Source organism: Mustelus asterias, chromosome 11 (genome assembly GCF_964213995.1).
Source record: "Mustelus asterias chromosome 11, sMusAst1.hap1.1, whole genome shotgun sequence".
Lineage (NCBI taxonomy): Eukaryota > Metazoa > Chordata > Chondrichthyes > Carcharhiniformes > Triakidae > Mustelus > Mustelus asterias.
In genome coordinates, this window is record NC_135811.1 from 10123065 (window position 1) to 10146599 (window position 23535).

At 44.5% G+C, this 23535-nt stretch overlaps 1 protein-coding gene across 1 annotated transcript in view; it reads right to left on the reverse strand.

Annotated features, from left to right (window-relative positions):
• Positions 1 to 21639, reverse strand: part of cnnm1 (cyclin and CBS domain divalent metal cation transport mediator 1) — a 111111-nt gene extending 89472 nt beyond the window's left edge. Inside the window, exon 1 of the mRNA XM_078223119.1 lies at positions 20215 to 21639. Within this exon, the coding sequence (XP_078079245.1) occupies positions 20215 to 21616 (1402 nt within the window). The 5' untranslated portion in view covers positions 21617 to 21639. The remainder of the gene's footprint in view (positions 1 to 20214) is intronic.
• Between the last annotated feature and the right edge of the window lie 1896 nt (positions 21640 to 23535).

The following is a 23535-nucleotide window of genomic DNA, read 5'->3' on the forward strand; positions in this document are numbered from 1 at the left end:
TCCTTTACTAGCACTGGATGTGAACCTCAAACAAAACATCAAAGTACTTCACATAGCATTAACAACACAATGTAATTCATTCTATGTAAACTTGCATTCATTCACACGTCTTTGCTACCCTTGTCTTTTTAGGGGGTATAAGTCAATGGTTTGGAAGGTGCTACCAAAGTACTCGGGTGAGTTGCTACAGTGCATAGATGGTACACACAACTGCATTATGCACTGGTGGTGGAGTGAGTGAATATTTAACTTGGTGGATGGGGTGCCAATCTTGTTGATTTTTGTTGCAGCCAAACTCTAGGCAAGTGGAGAGTATTCCGTCCTACACCTTACTTGTGCCTTGTAGATGGCAAGCAGACGCTGGAAAGACAAAAGTTGAGTTATTTGCTGCAGGAATCCTGGCCTCTGGCTTGTTCTTGCAGTAAGAAGTCTCACAACACACAGGGATTCCTGACTATCAGGGCGGCACGGTGGCACAGTGGTTAGCACTGCTGCCTCATGGCGCCAGGGACCCAGGTTCAATTCCAGCCTCAGTTGAGTGTGTGGAGTTTACATATTTTCCCCAAGACTGCGTGGTTTCCTCTGGGTGCTCCAGTTTCCTCCCTCAGTCCAAAGATGTGCAGGTTAGGCTGACTGGTCATGGTAAATTGCATCTTAGTGTCAGGAGGCCAGCAGGGTAAATACGTGGGGTTAGGAGGATAGGGCCTGGGTGAGATTGTTGTCAGTGAAGGCTCGATGGGTTGAATAGCATCCTTCTGCACTGTAGGGATTCTACGATTCAGTGATGGTAAAGCCATTGAATATCATGGAGACATGGTTAGATTAGCTGCTGTTACAGATGTCTTGGTCTGGCACTTGTGTTGCCACTTATCAGCCAGGCTTGAATGCTGTCCAGATAATTATTCACGTGGAACTGGACTGCTTCAGTATTTCAGGAGTTGCAAATGGCACAGAACATTGTGTACTGAAATTTTTAAGACAGATAGATAGATTTTTGTTGATTCAGGGTATCAAGGGATATGGAACAAAGGTCAACAAATGGAGCTGAAGCATAGATCAGCCAAGAACTAATGGAACAAAATAGTCTCAAGGGGCTGAATGTTCTATACCTTTCCTTTTATCCGTAGGTGCAATTTATGTTCAATGCCTTCCTAATTAGCGCAGTTCAGATTGGGAGCAGAGTGGAAGAATTCAGAACCGCAGTCTACCACTCAGGTCATGGAGAGTATGCCAATATTCTGTTGCAGTCTGCTTCCATTGTGTAGATATATGCTGGCAGGCGACGGTTTTGGATATTCTACCGCCAAGACAGATTACAGAGTATACAAAATTGAAAACTAAGAAAAATATTTACATATTTTTGCAAAGTAACATTTTTAAAATATCATATGAATATGGGTGTAGAACAATAGCACAATCAGACAAAGTCTGGGTCAATCTCAACAATTTCTGCTCCACATGATGAGTAAAAGAAATATAACAATTTATATTTATTTATAAATAAAGCATAAAGTTCATTTGATTCAGATTTAATAGAACAGTGCATAAATAAATGTGTAACATTATCTGTACTTTGGCCCCAGAATGGCATTAAAATGGCACAACAGCACCCTCTATGGCGAATGCACTACTTAGTATAGAACCAAGCCACATAGAACTAAAGCCAAAAATTAGCCATTGATTTAATCCTCCTCCCTGGTTGTTGTGACCAAACTGTTCACAACCTCAGCATTCAATTTGTCCTTGAGCTTCCGAACCCATTTCCCATTGTCACCAAAATCCTCCTTCCAACTCCATAATATCACCTGGTTCCACCCCTCCCAAAGCCAAATGCTGCTGAAGCCTTCATCAATGCTGACCTGGTTGGCCTCCCAACTTGCACCTTCTATAAATTGTATCTCATTCAAAATTTCAGTACCTGTACAAAAACTCTCAAAGTCCTATTCACCCATCAACCCCTGTGCACACTGATCTACACTGGTTCCCAGTCCCCAAACACCTTGTTTTTAAAATTCTCATCTTCATCTTAAATCCCTCTTTGACCTCATCCTTCCCCATGTCTGGTATCCCTACAACCCTTCATGGGATTTTCACAGTAACTTCATTGCAGTGTTAATGTAAGCGTACTTGTGGCACGAATAAACAAACTTTCTGGGGTATCGGTTAGCTCAGTTGGCTGGATGGCTGGTTTGTGATGCAGAGTGATGTCAACAGCCGTGGGTTCAATTCCTGTACTGGCTGAGGTTATTCATGAATGCCTGCCTTCTCATCTTGCCCCTCGCCTGAAGTGCCGTGATCCTCAGGTTAAAATTGCCAACAGTCCCCCTCCTCCCTTTGAGGGGGGAGAGCAGCCTATGGTCATATGGGACTATGGCGATTTTACCTTTACCAACCTGTCAAGAACTCTCCTCCAATTCTGGCCTTGAACATCCACCATATTCTTTGTCCACTAATGGCAGCTGCACCACGAGCTTCAAGACCCCAAATTCAGGAATTTTCTTCCCTGCCTCTTCATTCTTTGTCCTCCTTTATAAGACAATCTGAAAACTTGCCTCTCTGACTAAACTTTTGGTCACCTGTCCTAATGGGTCCTTTTTGGCTCACTGTCAATTTACGCATGATGTGGTTCTGTGAATTGCTATTACCATCATATGGTAATGATGCTATGTAAATTGAAGCTGCTGTCATTCAATCTCTATGTGCTGTACGTTTGAGGTAGTATCATTGGCACAATTTATCCCTGGTGATTGTGTAGTGGTATTGTTGCTGGATTAGTAATCTAAGTTTTTATTTAAGTAGGCTTACATTAATGCTGCAATGAAGTTACTATGAAAATCCCCTCGTCGCCACATTCTGACACCTGTTCAGGTACACAGAGGGAGAATTTAGCATGGCCAATGCACCTAACTATGAAGTCTTTCAGACTGTGGGAGGAAACCGGAGCACCCAGAGTACATGCAGACTCTGCACAGACAGTGACGCAAGCTGGGATTTGAACCCGGGTCCCTGGCGCTGTGAGGCAGCAGTGCTAACCACTGTGCCACCAATCTAAGGATCCCAGATAATGCTCTAGGGACCTGGGTTAAAATCCTACTACAGCAGATGATGAAATTTCAATTCAGTTGAAATTAAAAATCTAATGACGACGAAAACATTGGCGATTGTCGTAAAAACCTATCTGGCTCACCACTGCCCCTTAGGGAAGGAAATCTGCCATCTGGACTGCAAAATGTCTTCAGATCCTCAGAAATGTGGTTGACTCTGAAATGGCCATGCAAGCCCCTCAGGGCAGTTAGGGATGGGAAATAAATGTCAACCCAGCCAGTGATGCCCACATCCAATAAATGAATTCAAAAAAGGAAGTAACAAAAGTCAGCAAAAGTTCCCAGTCTGAATCACTACTGGGAATTATTGTAAGTGCCCAACTGGCAGATAATGAGTAATTTATTTTGTTCACTCATGAGCTGTGAGCATCACTGGCAAGGTAGTATTTGTTGCCCATCCCTAGCTGCCCTTGAGATGACCAGCTGCCTTCTTGACCTGCTGCAGTCCAACTAATATAGATGCACCAACAACGGAATAATAGAAGGAAATTCCAGAATTTTGACTCAGCGACAGCGAAGGAATGGTTATATAGCTCCAAATCAGGATGGTGTGCAACCTGGGGGAGATTGGGGAAACTTGCAGATGCTGGTGCTCCCAGGCATCTGCTGCTTTGTCCTTCTAGGAGATGGAGGTTGCAGGATTGGAAGGCGCTATGGAATGAGCCTTGGCAAAGTGCTACAGTGTGTCTTGCAGATGGTACACACTGCTGCCACTGGGCATCAGCAGTGGGGGGAGTGAACATTTGGTGGTCAGTATTGTGCCGATCAAGTGGGTTTAGTTTTGTTTTGAATGGTGTTGATTTTCTGAGTTGCTGGAACTGCATTAATCCAGGCAAATGGACAGCATCCCATCACATTCCTGACCTGTAAAGTGTAGATGGAGGGACAGGAGTTGAGTTACTTGTTGCAGAATTCCCAGCCTCTGACCTGCTCTTGTAGCCACTGTATTTAGGTAGGTGGTCTAGTTAAGTCTCTTGATCACTAGTAGCCCTCCAAGATATTGATGGTGGTGGATTCAGTAATTGTAATGCCATAGAGTGTCACGGTGAGATGGTTAGATTTATCTACTAATGCACAAGAACAAGTTTGGTTCTGTTAACAATTCCACATGACCGAATAGCCTGCCCACAAATAAATGAGCACACAGTCCAAGGGCAGACATGATAAAGGACCATGCACTCATACTTGTGGACCATAGTCCAGAATGAGTAAATGCTCTCAGAAGAGGATGGAAAAGAATAAGCAAAGAGAGAAAAAAAAAATGGAATTTTGGAGCACACTTGAAGCCTCACTCTCTACAGCAGTATTGGTCCCCTTATTTGCGGAAGGATATATTGGCCTTGGAGGGAGTGCAGCGAAGGTTCACCAGGTTGATACCAGAGATGAAGGGTGTTGATTATGAGGAGAGACTGAGCAGATTGGGTTTGTACTCGTTGGAATTTAGAAGGCTGAGGGGGGATCTTATAGAGACCTATAAGATAAATGAAGGGGCTGGATAGGGGAGAGGTGGAGAGATTCTTTCCACTTAGAAAGGAAGCTAGAACTAGAGGGCACAGCCTCAAAATAAAGGGGGGTCAGTTTAGGTCAGAGTTGAGGAACAACTTCTCTCAGAGGGTGGTGAATCTCTGGAATTCTCTGCCCACTGAAGTGGTGGAGGCTACCTCGTTGAATATGTTTAAATCATGGATAGATGGATTCCTGATCGGTAAGGGAATTAGGGGTTATGGGGATCAGGCGGGTAAGTGGAACTGATCCACTTCAGATCAGCCATGATCTTATTGAATGGCGGGGCAGGCTCGAGGGGCTAGATGGCCTACTCCTGCTCCTATTTCTTATGTTCTTATGAAAACAAAGTTAATTTTGCGACTAAAACCCACTATTTACAAAACCTTACACTACCTTTGTTATTTCTTCAAACAATAAGTTACATGGTGTACTGATATGGTGCAACATGATTGTGGCCTCTATTTTTGAGGGATGTGACATTTTTCTCTTTCAAAAGGACAGAACAAGCATTCAATACCACGGAAAAGTCCTTGTTTTGACACTTAATGTGGAACTTTAAAATGTAATTGATTATTTAAAATGCCCATCTGTCTTTCAGTGAGAGGACATGAATAATGAATATCCGTTAGTGCATGCACTGGAAACACATCTGCTGAAACAGTAGGTAGGCGAGATGAAATCTGGCTTCCTACTAGCCAGCTTCCTGGCAGCAATAACATCCACTGGGCCTCAAGATAAAGCATCCTGATAATCCCATTTTGCATCTGTTATCTATGCCATTTCAATTATCTATGTTTGAACTCTGAAGCCTGTTTTCAGTTGAACAAGTCACCCTTTTTCTTCTTCATTGGTTAAATATTTTTACAGCTCACACTTGTATCGCACCATTGGTGTAATAAAGCATCCTGCATGCTTCAGAGGGACAGCATAAAACAAAATATGATTGCAAGCCCAAAAGGAGATATTAGGGCCAATGATCAACTGCTTGGTTAAAGAGATAGGTTTTGAGTGTTTTAAATGAGAAAAGGGAGGTAGAGTCAGAGGGGTTTAGGGTGGACATTCCAGGGCTTAGTGCCTAAGCAGCAAAAAGCATGGCCACCAATGGAATAGTGATTAAAATTAAGATGCTCAAGAGGGCAGAATTAAAGCAGCTTTGGTATTTCAGAGGACTGTGGGGCAGGAGGAAATTATAGAGATAGGAAGGACCAACGCCCTGGAGGGAGCATTTCAAAATTCAGGCATTGCTTAACTGGGAACCAATGTACATCATTGGGTATGGGAGCAATGGGTGAATGGGATTTAGTGCATGTTTAGACATCGGCAACAGAACTTTGGATTACCTCAAATTTATGAATGGTAAAATGTGGGAGATCTGCCAGGGATACATTGGCATAATCAAGTTTAGAGGCAATAAAGGCATGAATGAGGGTTTCAGCAGCAGAAAGACTGAGGCGGGGACAGAGTCAGGTGATGTTAGAGGTGAAAATAAGCAGGTTTAAGTTGCAACATTTAAGAGGCTTGGATCCGTGGATGTGCAGACATGTTTATCTTGTCATGTTTTTCAGGATTTCTAACTGGTTATATTCTACCCTTAATATTCATTGATATAATGGCTGGCTAAATGGATACAGAACCGGCTTAGTTATAGAAGACAGAGTACCGGTGGAAGGGTGTTTTTCAGAATGAAGATTTGTAGCAAGTGGTGTTCCACAGGGATCAGTGTTGTGTCCTCTGTTGTTTGTAGTATAGTTGAATGATCTGGAGGTAAATGTGGGTGGTCTGATTAGTAAGTTTGCGGATGACACGAAAATTGGTGGAGTTGTTGATAGTGCCGGGGATTGTCAGAGGATACAACAGGATATAGATAAATTGGAGACTTGGGCACAGAAATGGCAGATAGAGTTTAATCTGGACAAATCCAAGGTGATGCATTTTGGAGGATCAAATTTAGGGCTGAATTATACTATAAATGGCAGAACCCTTGAGAACATTAACTTACAAGGAGATCTGGGCATACCGTTCCACAGTTCTCTAAAAGTGGCAACACAAGTTGCAAAGATGATTAAGAAGGCATATGGAATGCTTGCCTTCATCGGCCAGGGCATTGAGTACAAGAGTTGGCAAATCATGTTTCAGTTATACAAAACCTTGGTCAGGCTGCATTTGGAGGATTGCGTGCAGTTCTGGTCGCCACACTACCAGAAGGACATGGAAGCTTTGGAGAGAGTGCAAAGAAGGTTCACCAGGATGTTACCTGGTCTCGAGGATGCTGACTATGAGGAGAGGTTGAATAAACTAGGAACGTTTTCACTGGAAAGATGGAGGCTGAGGGGAGACCTGGTAGAAGTCTACAAAATTATGAGGTGCATAGACAGGGTGGATATTCAAAGGCTTTTTCCCCAAGATGGAAGTGTCAATTATAAGGGGGCACATGTTCAAGGTGAGGGGGGGAAATTTTAAGGGAGATGTGCAGGGAAAGTTTTTCACACAGAGTGGTGGGTGCCTAGAACACGCTGCCAGAGGAATTGTGGAAGCAGTCACATTAACAACATTTAAGAGGTATCTGGATTGGTACATCATCATGATCAGCACAGGCTTGGAGGGCCAATGGGCATGATCCTGTGCTGTACTTTTCTTTGTATTACATAAACATCATATGCACCCTTTTTCACATTTCAACAAAACTTTCTACTCAATCATATGAGAAAAATATCCTGGGCACAGCTGCTGTGATAATTCCCCAACCAACATCACTATGCATTCACAAAGCACTTCAGGACTCTTTGAACACCCGAGGTAATTTCCTTCTTGACTACCATCCAGACAGCTAACTCCCCTGTGCAAATGCCTTGACAATGAACAAAAAGAAAATGCGCTTGTGAAAGATCCCTACGCAAGAATATTAGTGTAACTGCCACGAGAAGTTAACCATTCAGGTCTGGGAACGGCAATCGCAGTTGAGAGATCTGAACACGAATAGTTCATATACCTCATCTGCCTCCTTTGCAGTTGATGGCATTAAGGCAGGCTTAGTCCAGGCTCTCAAAGGTTTAACTGCCCCAATGTCTAAGTGACCCAGCCAATTGCCATGCCCAAGTAGACACCAACAGCAAATGTTGCAGACTTCAAGAAGTGGGAACTGGCCCTTAGCACCTTTTCCTCACAGATTCAATAAATGCGAAAGCTGGCAAATGAAGATATTCTGAATGGGAGAGAAATACTGAGGGGAAAAGAAGCTAAGGCTCATTTTAAAATTAATATTTTGGCATATCTAAAACTTCATACAACATATGGTTTATAGTAAGATGGACCTATGCAGGGCAGCACAATGGCAAGCACTGTTGCCTCACAGCGCCAGGGACCTGGATTCGATTCTTGGCTTGGGTCAATCTCTGTGCGGACTCTGCAGGTACTTGTGTCTGCGTGGGTTTCCTCTGGGTGCTCCGGTTTCTTCCCACAGTCCGAAAGGCGTGTTGGTTAGGTGCGTTGGCCACGCTAAAAACATTCTCCCTCAGTGCACCTGAATGCTGGGATGTGGCAACGAAGGGATTTTCGCAGGAGCTTCATTGTGGTGTTAATGTAAGCCTACTTGTGACACTAATAAATAAACGTAAAACTTTTTTTTCTTAATTCACCTAGATTCAGGTGAAACTAACGAGAGCATTTAATTACCCCGCTCTTTTATCTGGAATGCATTAGGTGTAAATTACAGTATACGCACTGGAATTGCATGCAGCCCAGACCAAGAAGGGATGGCAAGTTCCCTTTCCTGTAGGGCAACGACTGGTTAGATTCATATGGCAGTTCAACAGCTTTCATGGTCTTTTTATCTGATGCTAGTCACCAAATTCATCTTTACAACTTCAGGAAAGGTGTGAAGGCATCAGAGAAATTGCAGATAAGATTCACAAGAATTGTTCCAGGGATGAGGAATTCCTGTAATGTGGAGATTTGCTCCATTTTCCTTGAAGGGAACATTGAGAGATTTGATAAGAGTATCCATGAGGGGTCTGGACAGAGTAGATGGAGATAAACTGTTCCCACTGGTGGAAGCATCAAGAATAAGAGGGCACAGATTTAAGGTAATTGACAAAAGAAGCAACGGAGACAAAGATAAAAATGAAGCTAACAATCCAATTCCCTTTTGAATGCCTCAATTGAACCTGTCTCCAGTACACACTCGAGCAGTAAGTGGTTAAGATATAGAATGTACTGCCCGAGGATGTGGTGGCGGCAGGTTCAATGAAGACATTACAGAGGGAATTGGATTATTATCTGAAAAGAAAGTGTGCAGGGTTACAGGGAGAAGGTGGGGAAATGGCACTAGGTGAACTGCTCATTCGGAGAGCCGGTGCAGACACAATGGGCCGAATGGTCTCCTTCTGTGCTGTAACAAGTCTATGGTTCTGTGACATTTCCATTATGGGAATTGAACTCTACCTTTTGGTTGCTAGTCCAGTTTACAGGAGTCAAAATAGTGATAATGCCTTGCACTTAAACCTCAAGGAAACAACAGACCGAACTGAGACATCAACCAAATTACAATTCATAGTACCATCTTTTCTATAAAGCACACCGTAAATGGAGATATGAAAGGCCATGGTTTCAGCAACTGGCACAATTGCTTCCATTGAACTGGGGTGGGGAAGAAATAAAACAACAGTCAGGGTTGTGGCTCCTGATTGTTATTTTATTGGTACCCAACTGGAAAACATTGTGAAATAAAGTGAGAACAAAATAAGGCTCATCTCTGATGCAGCACATGGGGATCGTACTGACATTCATTGTCTTAGCTCACAGCTAAAGAATGGTCACATGGGGAGGCATCTAGGATTAGCCAGCACCTGGGGGAATCTAACTTCAGAATGAATCAGCATTCTCAGCAGAATAGGGGAATTGGAGCACGGTGTGTTATGCAAAGAAATCATGACAACAAAACCAAGTATTAAAATAACGCTGCAATGCTCTTGTAAACAGCTTTCTAAATGTGGTTTTTTAAAGCATTCCTCCATCGAAAATAAGAACTTCGCATTCTAATGAATGTTAATTTTGCCATCTGATGTTCTATGCTGAGAAGTAACATCTGTATTTGTTTTGTGGTTCACTGATGATTCATCGCAGACTAATGCAAAGTATACACAATATCCAAATAGCAAATCCATAATTAATTAGCTCTACCAATATAATCAACATAACAGCAGGAATTGGTTTAGAAACTTTTATAAAAGCAGTATAATTTATCCTATGGCTTATTGCCAAAGAAGCAATATTTACCTATTTTTATTAAATGTGAAAGAACAATCTAACATCCATCTGTCTTTATTTTTTTTGATTTTTAAATAAAGAATCGTAATGAGATTCCTCTATGTGTGGAGGGAGTTAAATATAGGCATAAAATGACACAATAGTTAAAGCATCTGTAAATTAATGATAGTGTCTTCTGGTGGTTTCTTAGCATGTCAGTATGATTGTGCTACTTCCGAAAGTAGCCATATATTATAAATGAGATGTGATTCTTGTTAGGCCAAGGGCACTAAGGGTGATCACTCAGCTCACTGCTGATTGCATTTTCCATCACTTCTTCCATTTTGTTCCCATATAGATATACATAGTCACAACCATAGGTTTTCAACAATTGTCCTCGGTTGTTCTGGCATTGTTGATCTCCAAATCAGTTGTGTACTTGAACACATGCTGCCAGCACACACTGTAGAACCACTCCCACAAGAAGCAGTTAATTCTCCATTGCTCCTCTCACCCAACTTTCTCAATGATATTGCCACTGAACAGCTACCTAAAACCTATTCCAAACAGTAATAGTGCAACAGAGGTTCTAGTAGCCCACAATTCTTCACATTGTAAGCACTGAACCACAGATACATAGTTGTAAGACCACGCACATCCTCATAGGAAGCAATGTGGCATTCAGACAGTCTTTTCATGTTTATCCTAACTCAAGGAAGCTCCTGAGGACACTAGGGATCTTAATGACACCAAAAGGGTGGTTATGGGAACATTTCATATTACAAAATGTAATTTCAACTCTGAGAAACAGCCATGCAGCTATGCACAAGCCTATAAAATTTACTCTTTATCTGCAGTGCTGGAGAATGCAGATATGTCACCAATGATTATAATACAGAATTATACAATAGTATATTACAGAAGGAGGCTGTTTAGCCCATCATTAGAACAGAGATCAAGTTAGCCCCACCTCACCTACTCTTGCAATATTTTCTCTTTCAATCATTTGTCCAATTGCCTTTCAAATGTTCTGACAGAATCAATTTCTCCCATCCCATCAGGCTGTGATCCCAAATTCTAACCACTCCTCATACAAAAATGCTTTTTCATGTAATGTCCGGTTCTTGTAATGTCCGGTAGAAATTTCCTCCAATTAAATATTCAGACTGAATTCATTGTTTTCTGTCCCTGGTCCAAACTTTGTTCCCTAACTTCTGCCTCCATCCATCTCCCTGACAGCAGTCTTCAGATTAACCCTTTGTGTCATTCATGACCCCAAGATGAGTTTCCAACCTTATTTTTGTGGCATCGCCAAGACCCATATATTTACCACCACTGTAAAATTGTCATCTTTGCTTCTCTCAGCTCATCTGTTGCTGAAACCATCATTCACACCTTTGTTACCTCTAGACTTGACTACTGCAATACACTCCTTGCTGATTGCCACATTCTACCCTCCAGAAATTTGAGGTCATACAAAACTCTGATTTGGTTTATTATTGTCACATGTATGAGTACACAGAGAAATGTCTTGTTTCTTGAGCACTATACAGACAAAGTATACCATACGTAGAGAAGGAAAGGAAAGTGCAGAATGCAGTGTTACAGTCATAGTTAGGGTGTAGAGAAAGATCAACTTAATACAAGGTAGGTCCATTCAAAAGTCTGATGGCAGCAGGGAAGAAACTATTCTTGAGTTAATCCCTGTTCATCCATGGTTTCCGATTGGGAAACACACAGATTTGCTTCTTCGGCTGCCTGCGTCTTAATTCACACCAAGACTGTCCCCTATCACTCCTGTGCTCACTGACCTACACTGGTGTCTGGTCAAGCAACATTTTGTCCTCATTATAGATACCTCCATTAGATTATGCCTCATGGGAATAGAAGGAAGGATGAACTCACTCTTCATCACACTGAACTCCATCAGTCACAGACTCAATGAATGGGCAGAACTATGTTCCTTTGCACCTTTCTCTTCACAGTCCAAAGATGTGCGAGTTAGGTTGATTGGCCAGGTTAAAAAAAAATTGCCCCTTAGAGTCCTGGGATGTGTAGGTTAGAGGGATTAGCGGGTAAAATATGTGGGGGTAGGGCCTGGGTGGGATTGTGGTCGGTGCAGACTCGATGGGCCGAATGGCCTCCTTCTGCACTGTAGGGTTTCTATGATTTCTATGATCTATCTAAATTACTTGGCCTCCTTGGAGATAAACATGGAAACTTTCCTCCCAGTGATCTTAAAATGTGATGATTTTCTATATAGATTCAGCTTAATGAATAAACAATAAAAGAACCACCAAAGGAAACTTGAGACACTTTTAAAATCTGACTGAATAGAGGGAATAGGGTTCAAACTTGCATGTTCATACATCCATTGGATGCAAAGTTTAATGTTTAAACCACTTGTACAAAATGAAAAACACAAGACTCTCTTTCAGAAACTTAAAAGATTACAAACTCTGGGAAAATCAGCAAAATACTTATGACAGCTGGCAGCTTGCTAAAAGGCTATGAGAAAATTTGGCAATTTTGATTGCAGCGCAAGCAGGAAGCTTTGAAGCTTCCATCAATAACTACTTGACTAGTTTAAACTTGTGACACAGTCATTTGTTATTTATGCATAAAAACTTAAAAACAGACATTTTGTTGGCTGTTAGGCAGTAGGATTGTCTACTGTCACTGTACTGGATTACATATATATGTATCAAAAGGTTTATTTATTTAACAACCTCGGTCCTGTCCAGAGGACAAATTGAGATATGGTTTATAATCAATCATTGCAACTAAAACATAAAATACAAAAAGTGATAGAACAGAGTGAAATTACATTTTGATCATCAGATGGGGTCTTGACTTCCAGGGTTCAAAGTTTAACAGTCATTGAAGTTTGTTCATTCTGCAGAGGAGATATGGCATTGCACTACTCTTAAATCATTACCAATCCCAGGTTTGCAAGTTCAAATCACAACATGGCAGTTTGAGAACCTGAACTCAACTTATTAAAAACAAAATAGAAATCCAATGCTGGTATCAACAAGTGTGACTGTGACCTTCACATATTTGTAAAAACACAACTGGTTCACTTTATCATTACCAGCCCAGACCTATATGCGACTCCAGTCCCACACCAATATACTTGATTCTGAACTTCCCTCAAGCCACCAGCTGGTAATCCAGCTGTTCAAAACACTTAAAAAGAACAAACTGCAGCGATTCTCAACAAAGACCCACTAGCACCTTCTCAGGACAACTTGTCATCAGCAATAAATAATTTCCTTGCTGATGATTCCAGATTGGATAAAGAACAATTAAATAACATTTCCACTAAGCTCCTGTCCTCAAGTTCTATCCTTGCAGTCAGTACCTTGTTTCTATGGTTCTTATTTTTTGAATATCAAATCCACTGTGACAATATCCATGGCATAGTGTGATATTCAGCAGATCATTAAAGCAATGCTGCAATCAAAAAGCCCAACATTGTAAAGACTTTGATATAATTCTAATTTTAATCTCCTCATATAATTTAACTGTTGGAGCTCCGGTAACATTCTGGTAAATCTGCACTGCCCCCCCATCAAAGTCTAATATATTCTTTCTAAGGTGCAGTACCTAGAATTGTACACAGTCCACCAGATGCGATCTAACTAGGGCTACAGCAAAACCCCCTCCCCTTTACCTACTATTCCCCTGGGTCTAAACATTCCATTAACCTTTTCCATTATTTTTGCGCCCGACCACCACATTTAAATGATGTTTACGCAAACTTTTAAATCTTAGATGGTAATTGTAGAAAATCTAGTTTCATCCAGTCTGCCTGCTGTTTCTTTGGAAATGATTCCAGTGTCTGCATTTAATGATATTCATTATTCATGCCCTGTCACTGAAAAACAGATGAGAATTTAAAATGGTCAACAACATTAAAATGCCACATGGTCAAAATAAAGACCTTCCTATGTTCCATGAATGCTCATTCTATCTTTTTGAAAGGAAAATGTCAGATTATGGTAGCATAGTGGCATTGTTATTGGACTGGTAATGCAGAGGCTTGGACTAATAATCCAGGAACACAGATACAAGTTCACCTGGAGAATTTAAATTCAGTCCATTAAATGAAAACCTGGAATAAAAAGCTAGTGCCAGAATGTGACCATTAAACTACCAGTTTTCATAAAAATCCACCTAGTTCACTAATGTTCCTTTGGAAAGGAACTCTGCTGTCCTTATATAGGCCTATACATGATTCCTGACCCACAGTAATGTGAGTGACTCTTAATTGCCCTCTGAAATGGGCTAGCAAGCCACTCAGTTATATCAAACAGCTACACGAAACAACAGTAAAACCAGATAGACTAGATAGCATAAACCTAAGAGCCAGATACTCCTGGCCCAGTCAGTCCTGCAAAATCCTGCTTGCTAACATTTAGGAACTTGGGCTTAAACTGGGAGAGCCGTTCCATGGACTGATCAAGCAACAGTCCTGACATAGTCATCCTACAGAATCATATTCCTCAACTACTGTTTCGGACTCCATCAACACAATCCCTGGGAATGTCTATCCACTTGAGATGGTGATACAGCAGTATATAGTCAGGCTGGAGTGGTCTTGGGAGTCCACAACATTGCCTGTGGACCACAGGACGCCTCATGGCCATGTGTTAAAGATGCGTAAGGAAACCTCCTGCTGATTACCACCTATCACCTGTCTTCAGCTGATGACTCAGTACACCTCCCTGTTGGACACAATTTGGAAGAAGCATGAGGGCAGCAAGGGTGCATAACGTGTTTTGGGTGGGGTCTTCAATGACCATCACCAAGAGTGGTTCAATGGTACCCTACTGACCAAAATGGCCAAGTCATCAGAGTATAACTGCTAGGCAGTGAGAGAACCAACAAGACAGAAAAACCTAAAATAAAAGCAGTCAGAAGAAGTCAGAAATAAAAACAAAGGGCTGGAAATATAGAGCAGATATGGCAGCATCTGTAGAGAGAGAAAAACAGTTAACAATTTGAGTTGAATATGACTCCCAACAGAACAGGAAAACCTATTTTCCTATCATCACCAATCTACTTACTTGCAGATGCAACTGCTCATGACTGCACTGATAGGAGTAACCACCATGAAATCCCTATGGAGACAAAGACCCATAGAAAGTAGGAGGAGGAATAGGCCATTCGGCCCTTCGAGCCATGATTATGGCTGATCATCAAATTCAATATCCTGATTTCACCCCTTTCCCCCATATTCCTTGATGCCTCTATTTCCAAGAGCTATATCTAATTTCTTCTTGAACATTGCAGTGTTATGTAAGCCTACTTATGACACTAATAAATAAATAAATCTTTCTTCTTGAAATCACACAATGTTTTGGCCTCAACTACTTTCTGTGGTAGCGAATTCACACATTCACCACTCTCTGGGTGAAGTAATTTCTCCTCACCTCAGTTAAAAAAGTTTTACCCCTTATCCTCAAACTATGACCCCTTGTTCTGGACCCCTCCACCATTGGGAACACTCTTTCTGAATCTACCCTGTCTGACCCTGTTTGAATTTTTATAAGTTTCTATGAGATCTCCTTTCACTCTTCTAAACTCCAATTAATATAATCTTAACCAACTTAGTCTCTCCTCATATGACAGACCTGCCATCCCAGAAATCAGCCTGGTAAACTTCGCTGTACTTCCTCTATAGCAAGGACATCCTTCCTCAGATAAGGACACACAAAATTGGCAGGACTTGCAGATAGTGAGGAGCATTGTCAGAAGCTACAGAAGGATATAGATAGGCTGGAAATTTGGGCAAAGAACTGGCAGATGGAGTTCAATCCTGATAAATGCCAAGTGATGCATTTTGGTAGAAATAATGTAGGGAGGAGCTATACGATAAATGGCAGAACCATAAAGGGTGTAGATACGCAGAGGGACCTGGGTGTGCAAGCCCACAGATCCTTGAAGGTGACGTCACAGGTGGAGAAGGTGGTGAAGGCGGCATATGGCATGCTTGCCTTTATAGGACGGGGCATAGAGTATAAAAGTTGGGGTCTGATGTTGCAGATGTATAGAACGTTGGTTCGGCCGCATTTGGAATACTGCGTCCAGTTCTGGTCGCCACACTACCAGAAGGACGTGGAGGCTTTGGAGAGAGTACAGGAGAGGTTTACCAGGATGTTGCCTGGTATGGAGGGGCTTAGTTATGAGGAGAGATTGGGTAAACTGGGGTTGTTCTCCCTGGAAAGACGGAGGATGAGGGGAGACTTAAAAGAGGTGTATAAAATTATGAAAGGCATAGATAGGGTGAATGGTGGGAAGCTTTTCCCCAGGTCGGTGGTGACGTTCACGAGGGGTCATAGGTTCAAGGTGAAGGGGGGGGGAGGTTTAACACAGATATCAGAAGGACATATTTTACACAGAGGGTGGTGGGGGCCTGGAATGCGCTGCCAGGCAAGGTGGTGGAGGCGGACACACTGGCAACGTTTAAGACTTATCTAGATAGCCATATGAACGGAGTGGGAATGGAGGGATACAAAAGAATGGTCCAGTTTGGACCAGGGAGCGGCACGGGCTTGGAGGGCCGAAGGGCCTGTTCCTGTGCTGTATTGTTCTTTGTTCTTTGTTCAAAACTGCACACGATACTCCAGGTGTGGCCTCACGAACACCCTATACAATTGCAGTGAAACAAATCTATTCCTATATTCAAATCTTCATGCTATGAAGGCCAACATACCATTTGCCTTCTTTACTGCCCTATTTATGCCAACTCTTTGCTTTCTATCTGCTAACCAGCTTTCTATCCATCTCAAGACATTACCTGCAATCTCATATGCTTTAAGTTTTGATAGTCGTCTGCTATGAGACCTTGTTGAAAGTCTTCTGAAAGTTTAAATAAATTACATCCACTGGTTCTCCTCGGTCAACTCTCCTAGTTACATCAAGAATTCCAATAGATTCATCAAGCATAATCTCTCCTTTGTAAATCCATGCTGACTTTGTCTGATTATACCACTGCTTTGCAAATGCCACATGGAAGATGCCCTCTATCTAGTGTGTTTTGTGGCACTGTCACCATGGATAGATTATAGGATAGATTATAAGTAACAGCTCAAAACATGGGATCCATGAGGCACACTGAGCTACCAGCAGGAGCAAAATTGTTTTCAACCATATTTTGCAACTACATTGTTTGGCATGTCCCTTCCTCTACCATTAAGCCAGAGGATCATCCTGATTCAACGAGAAGTGTCAGAGAGCAGTAACTGGCATCTCCAAAAATAAGAAACATGCGACAGATAGAGCTAAGCAATTTCACCAACAGATCAAGAAAAGCTCTAGTGCTGCCACCTCCAGTTGTGGTCAAACAACCAACAAGAGGACGGGGCTCCATGAATACCCCCATCCTGAATGAGTGCACAAGGCAAGGCGAGACATTTGCAACAATCTTCAACCAGAAATGATCTAACTCAGCCTCCTTGAGATCCCCACCAACATAAAAGCTAATCACTCCACATCATGATGGAACAACTGAATGCACTGGATACAGCAAAGGCTATGGGCCTCAATGGCTTGACTATAGTACTGAAGACTGTGAAGGCGGTTCGATTCCCGGGTTGGGTCACTGTCTGTGTGGAGTTTGCACGTTCTCCTTGTGTCTGCGTAGGTTTCCTCCGAGTGCTCCGGTTTCTTCCCACAGTCCGAAAGATGTGCTGGTTAGGTGCATCGACCATGCTAAATTCTCCCTCAGTGTACCCGAACAGGCGCCCGGAATGTGGTGACCAGGAGATTTTCACAGTAACTTCATTGCAGTGTTATGTAAGCCTACTTGTGACACTAATAAATAAACCTTTAAACTTTAAACAGAACTTGCCATATCTCTAGCCATGCACAGCTACTATACTGGTATCTACGACATTTGGAATTTGCCCAATATATCCCAACAACAAAAAGGAGGCCCCAACCAATTACCATCCCATTAGTCTACTCTCAAAGTGATGGAAGGTGTCAACAACAGTGCGATCAAGTAGTCCTTACCCTTCAGTAACCTGCTCACAAATACTCAAATTGGATTCTGCCAAGGTCACTCGGTTCCATACTTCATTCCAGCCTTGCTCCAAGGATGGACAAGGGAACTAAATCCAGAGCCAAGCTGAGAGTGTATCAAGGCAGCTCTTGACCAAGTGTGGCATCATGGAGCCTTTGTGAAATTGAAGCCAATGGAAATCAAAGGGAAAACTCTGGACTGTCTGGCGTGATAAGAAGATGGCTGTGGTTGTTGGAGGTCAATCATCTTAGCCCCAGACATCCCCACAGGAGTTAGAACCATAAAAGTGAGACGGAACAGAAGGGGGCCATTTGACCCATCTTGTCCATGCCAACCCAATGCCCTTTTTAATCTCATCTTGCTGCACATGGCCCAAAGCCCTGCAACTTATAGTAGTTAAGGTGCAGAGCCAGGTACTTTTTAAAAACAGGTTTAGGGTCTCTGCCTCCACCAACTCGGGCAACAAATTCCAGACACCCACCACTTTGTGTAAAAAAGCTTTTCCTCATGTCCCCCTAGTCCTTTTGCCACTTAGCTTAAATTTATGACCCCTGGTTTTTGAACTCTGCGAAGGGAAACAGGTTCCTCACAATTTTGTATACCTCAAGCATGTCACACTTCAGCCTTCTCTATTCCAAGGAAAACAACCCCAACCTCCTCAATCTCTTCTCCGAGCTACAATTCTCCAGCCCTAGCAACATTCTAGTAAATGTTTGCTGCATTCTCTCCAGAGCAATTACTTCTCCTCTGTAATGTGGTACCCGGAACTGCATCCAATACTTCAGTTGTGGCCTCACCAGTGTCTTATACAGTTTCATCCTTATACCCTTACTTTTGTATTCCATACCTCAGCCAATGAAGGAGAGCATTCCAGATACCTTCGTTACAGCCTTATCTACCTGTACTGCTACCTTTAGGGTCCTGTGCACTTGCACACCAAGATCTCTCACTTCATCTACCCCTCAGTATATTCTCCTGTTTATTCTGTATTTTCCTTTTACTGTTTGACCTCCCTAAATGCATTGCCTCACACTTAGAGTTGAACTCCATCCGCCACTTTCCTGCCCACTCCACCAACCTATCTAAATCGTGTTGGAGCTTACAGTTATCCTTCACACTATCCACTCTCAGCCAACTAGGAGTGCAGGCATCTGCCGATTACAGAGCTAGAGGAAATCGTAGAGACTAGACTACAAAAGGTTATGAAAGTAGGATGAGAATATGAAACAGACATTGTGGGGACTTGAGTTAACATAGGTCAATGAACACAGGGGTAATGGGTGAACAAGACTTTTGCGAATTAGAATATGGCTGTGGAGCTTTGAATGAGTTCAAGTTTATGGAGGGTACAAGATGAAAAAGTGTCAGAATATTTGAGTTTAGAGATAGCAGAGATATGGACAAGGATTCCAACAGTGAACTGAGGCAATGGTGGAATTGAGTGATGTTACGGAAATAAAAGGGTATCTTGGGAAGTAGGGTGTCTTGATCATGGAATAAATGTGTGACTGAAATCTCATACTGGAATCAAATACAACACCAAATTGCCAACAGTCTGATTTAGCATCAGGCAGTTCCTATATAGTTTCAAGTATTCAGCACAACACTTTTTGTTACCCCTGCTTACAAGACTGTCTTATTAAAGTCAAACTCTTATCTAAGCATCAGTTGATTTGAAAACTCAGTTGTCAATCATGTAACTGCAATAACTTTTGTGGAACGTGGGTAAGTCAGACAATGCAATATTTTCACACAATAACCATTGGCAGCAAACACAAACTTATAACTGACTTCTGCAGCAGCAGATATTTTTTAAATATTCACAAAGTCAATTTAGAATCTTACAGGAGGCAGCTATTGTACAGTGGCATAGTGGTTGGCACCGCGCCTCAGCACCAGGGAACCGGGGTTCGATTCCCGGCTTGGGTCACTGTCTGCATGGATTTCCTCTGGGCGCTCCGGTTTCCTCACACAGTCCAAAAGACGTGCTGGTTAGGTGCATTGGCCATGTTAAATTCTCCGAGTGTACCCGAATAGGCGCCGGAGCGTGGCGACTAGGGGATTTTCACAGTAACTTCATTGCAGTGTTAATGCAAGCCTACTTGTGACACTAAGAAATAAACTTTAAAATTGAAACATTATGGCTGTGCTAGTTCTTTGGAAGTGTCATCCGGTGAGGATGCTCTTCCCCAACCCCCCCAAATGTGTTCTTTCTCAACCTTTCGTAACACAATATGTTAAAACAGCATCCTTGTCAAACAACAGTTTTCAGAAGCTCCAACATCAGTGAAACTAAAGTTCCGTACTGCTCTAAATGTACAGACTTGCCTTTTTTAAACTCTTCCAGCACCGCATCCAATTTTGCGTCATTAAACACACAATGCAGAGGATGGTTATAAAACTTCGTCATGGTTTCTAAAGGCATGCTATCATCTGGGTCCACAAAGGCCAAATCCTTCACATAAAGTATGTCGACAATGTTGGAGCGCTCGTTGGCATAGACAGGAATCCTGGTGTAGCCACTCTGCATGATCTCCGACATGGTGGCGAAGTCCAGTATCGCCTCAGAGCTCAGCATGAAACAGTCGTTCAGGGGAGTCAGCACGTCCTCCACCGTCTTCTTCCTGAGCTCCAGGGCCCCCTCGATGATGTTGAGCTCCTCCTTCACCAGGTCGTGGTACGGGTCGGTCACCTTCAGCATCTCGATCAGCTTTTCCCTGGTGTAGAAGTTGCTGATCTGCTGGCGCAGGATGACGTCCAGGAGCTTGCTGATGGGGTACGAGGCCGGGAAGGTGATGACCATGAAGAACTTGGTGACCCAGATGGTCTTGGAGGCCAGGGCCAGGCCGTGCCTGGAGCAGAGGGCGTGGGGGAAGATGACCCCGAAGAAGAAGATGGTGGCGGTGCACACCACGATTGTGAGCCAGGTGCTTTGGAACATCTCACAGAGCCAGACTGTGAGGGAGCAGTTCATCAGGACATTGCCCAGCATCAGGGTGCAGAGGAGGTAGTTGCCGTGCCTCCTCACCGATTCGATGTGGTCCGAGTACTTCTTCTCCTGGGCGTTGCCGCTGTTCTTGATGACTCTCAGCTCCACCGGGTCCAGGGTCATCAGGCTGATGTTGAGGGTGCTGAACAGAGTGGACATGCAGACAAACAGCACGGTGATGAGGATGCGGAACCGCAGGCTGCTCGGCAACTCCCTCGCCACCAGCACCAGCTGGAAGTCCTCGCTGCTGAAGCTGACCCACTCCCGGCCCCCGCGGCCCCCCACCCGGGCGCACAGCGAGTAATACTTGATGCTCTCGTCCTTCCTCAGGTACATGGCCTCCAGCTCCACCAGCGCCGAGCGCTCGCTCACATCCGAGGCCAGGATGGCGATGTCCGAGCTGCCCTGCTGGCAGAGCCGCTGCTGCTGCTGCCCCCCGCCGCCGCCGCCAGCCGCCGCCAGCTCCACAAAGGACAGCCCGAGGCCTAGGCCTCCGCCCCCATCGCCGTCGCCCAGCAACCCGCTCCGCCTCAGACTGCTGCCGTACAGCCGCAGCTTGAAGCGGCTGGCCTCGACCACCTTCAGCAGGCCGCCCTCCAGGTAGATGGCACCCGCCGCCGTGCTGTCCGGCCGCATACTCAGCAGCTGGGCGCGGCGCGGCTGCGAGACCGTCTGAGCCGCCGCCGCCGTCCACAGCCACAGGGAGAGCAGCAACGGCGGCCAACTGTACGGCGCCGCCATCTTACCGAGAGGGGGGGCGCCGGGCGCGCGGGCACACCGAGTGGGCGGGGGGAAGAGGCGGCTGCGTTGCGGCAGCGGGGCGGGGCTGGGAGGGAGTGGGCGGCACCGAGTGGGCGTGTTTATGCAAATAGTGGGCGGGACTCTGCAACCAATTAGCAGGGTTCGGAGAAACTGGGCGGGCCCTTAGCAGGACACGGGTGGGGCATAGCGGAAACTGGGCGGAGCTTAGCAGAAACCGGGCGGGGCTTAGCAGACACTGGGCGGGCCCGGAGTGGGCCGGAGAGGCGCTGAGCAAGAGTGGGCGTGTCTATGTAAATAGTGGGCGGGGCTGTGCGACCAATAAGCCGGGCCACAGGAGGAGCCACGGCTTTCGGAGAAACAGGGCGGGGCTGAGCAGAAACTGGGCGGGACTGAGGAGAAATGGGGCGGGGCTGACATCGTGGGCGTGGTTTTGTGGAAACTGGGCAGTCCTGGGTGGAACTCATGCCCGGGCTGGGTGGTACTAAAACTAGGGGGCACAGCCTCAAAATAAGGGGGAGCAGATTTAGGACTGAGTTGAGGAAGAACTTCTTCACCCATAGAGTTGTGAATCTGTGGAATTCCCTGCCCAGTGAAGCAGTTGAGGCTACCTCATTGAATGTTTTTAGGGTAAAAATAGATAGATTTTTGAACAGTGAAGGAAGTAAAGGTTATGGTGAGTTGGCGGGAAAGTGGTGGTATGGTGGCACAGTGGTTAGCACTGCTGCCTCACAGCGCCAGGGACCCGGGTTCGATTCCCGCCTTGGGTCACTATCTGTGCAGAGCCCACACATTCTCCCCATGTCTGCGTGGGTTTCCTCCGGGTGCTCCAGTGTCCTCCCACAGTCCAAAGATATGCTGGTTGGGTGCATTGGCCATGCTAAATTCTCCCTCAGTGTACCCAAACAGGCGCCCGAGTGTGGTGACTCGGGGATTTTCCCAGTAACTTCACTACAGTGTTAATGTAAGTCTACTTGTAACTAATAAATAAAGTTTAACTGGAACTGAGTCTACGAAAATATCAGCCATGATCTTACTGAAAGGCGGAGCAGGCTTGAGGGGCTAGATGGACTACTCCTGCTCCTAGTTCTTATGTTTGAGCAGAAAATGGGCAGAGCTATGAGGGAGGAGTGGAGTGACAGGACACGCCCCTTGACAGACTCAAGCCCGTGATAACCTGGGCCACTCACAGCCAGGCGCAGATTCATTGCTGGAGTTTTCCCATATTTTTCCAAAGTGTTGTTTCCGGTGATGAAACTGGTGATAATGCCACCGCCATTGGCAGGAAAATTAATCAAATATTGAGCCTCTTTAACAACTCCCCCCCCCCCCCCCCCCCCCACGTGATTCACACTGTGCTCCCAGCGGCTTGCCTCCGATTTACTTGCCATGTGAAAATTTAATCTCTGTAATCAATGGGGTGCTCCTTTTAAACGCCTCGCCAGCACTCCCTGGCACTTCTTCCAAGTCCACTTGGGGGTTGCTGCCAGCAAGGTAGCTCCAAGAGTTTTAGAGGGAACCCTCGCCAAACTCCCGGATGGTGTGGAGCAGACCCGTGACACCCCTTACCCGTGATTGTGCACTCGTCCAGCAAGCAAGGTCACCAACCCCGCCTGAATGGCAGTGGCTGCAATATTGAGTGCCAGCTTGCTGCATGAGAGGACAAGGCAACAGCGCTGGAAGAAGGTGAATGACCTTCTTCGTGCAGCCAGGGTAAGTCTGCCCCCCAATGTCTTCCGCCACTCCCCTTCACACCCCCAAGGTGAGCTCTCACCCAGCCACCTCATGGATTCTCAACACTTGTCATGGTGCCCTCCTCCCCCCACCCCCACTCCCCCCCCCCCCCGCTCTCCCCAGTCGATAATCTGCTCCTCACATCCCCGCTCTCACTCATGTCCCAC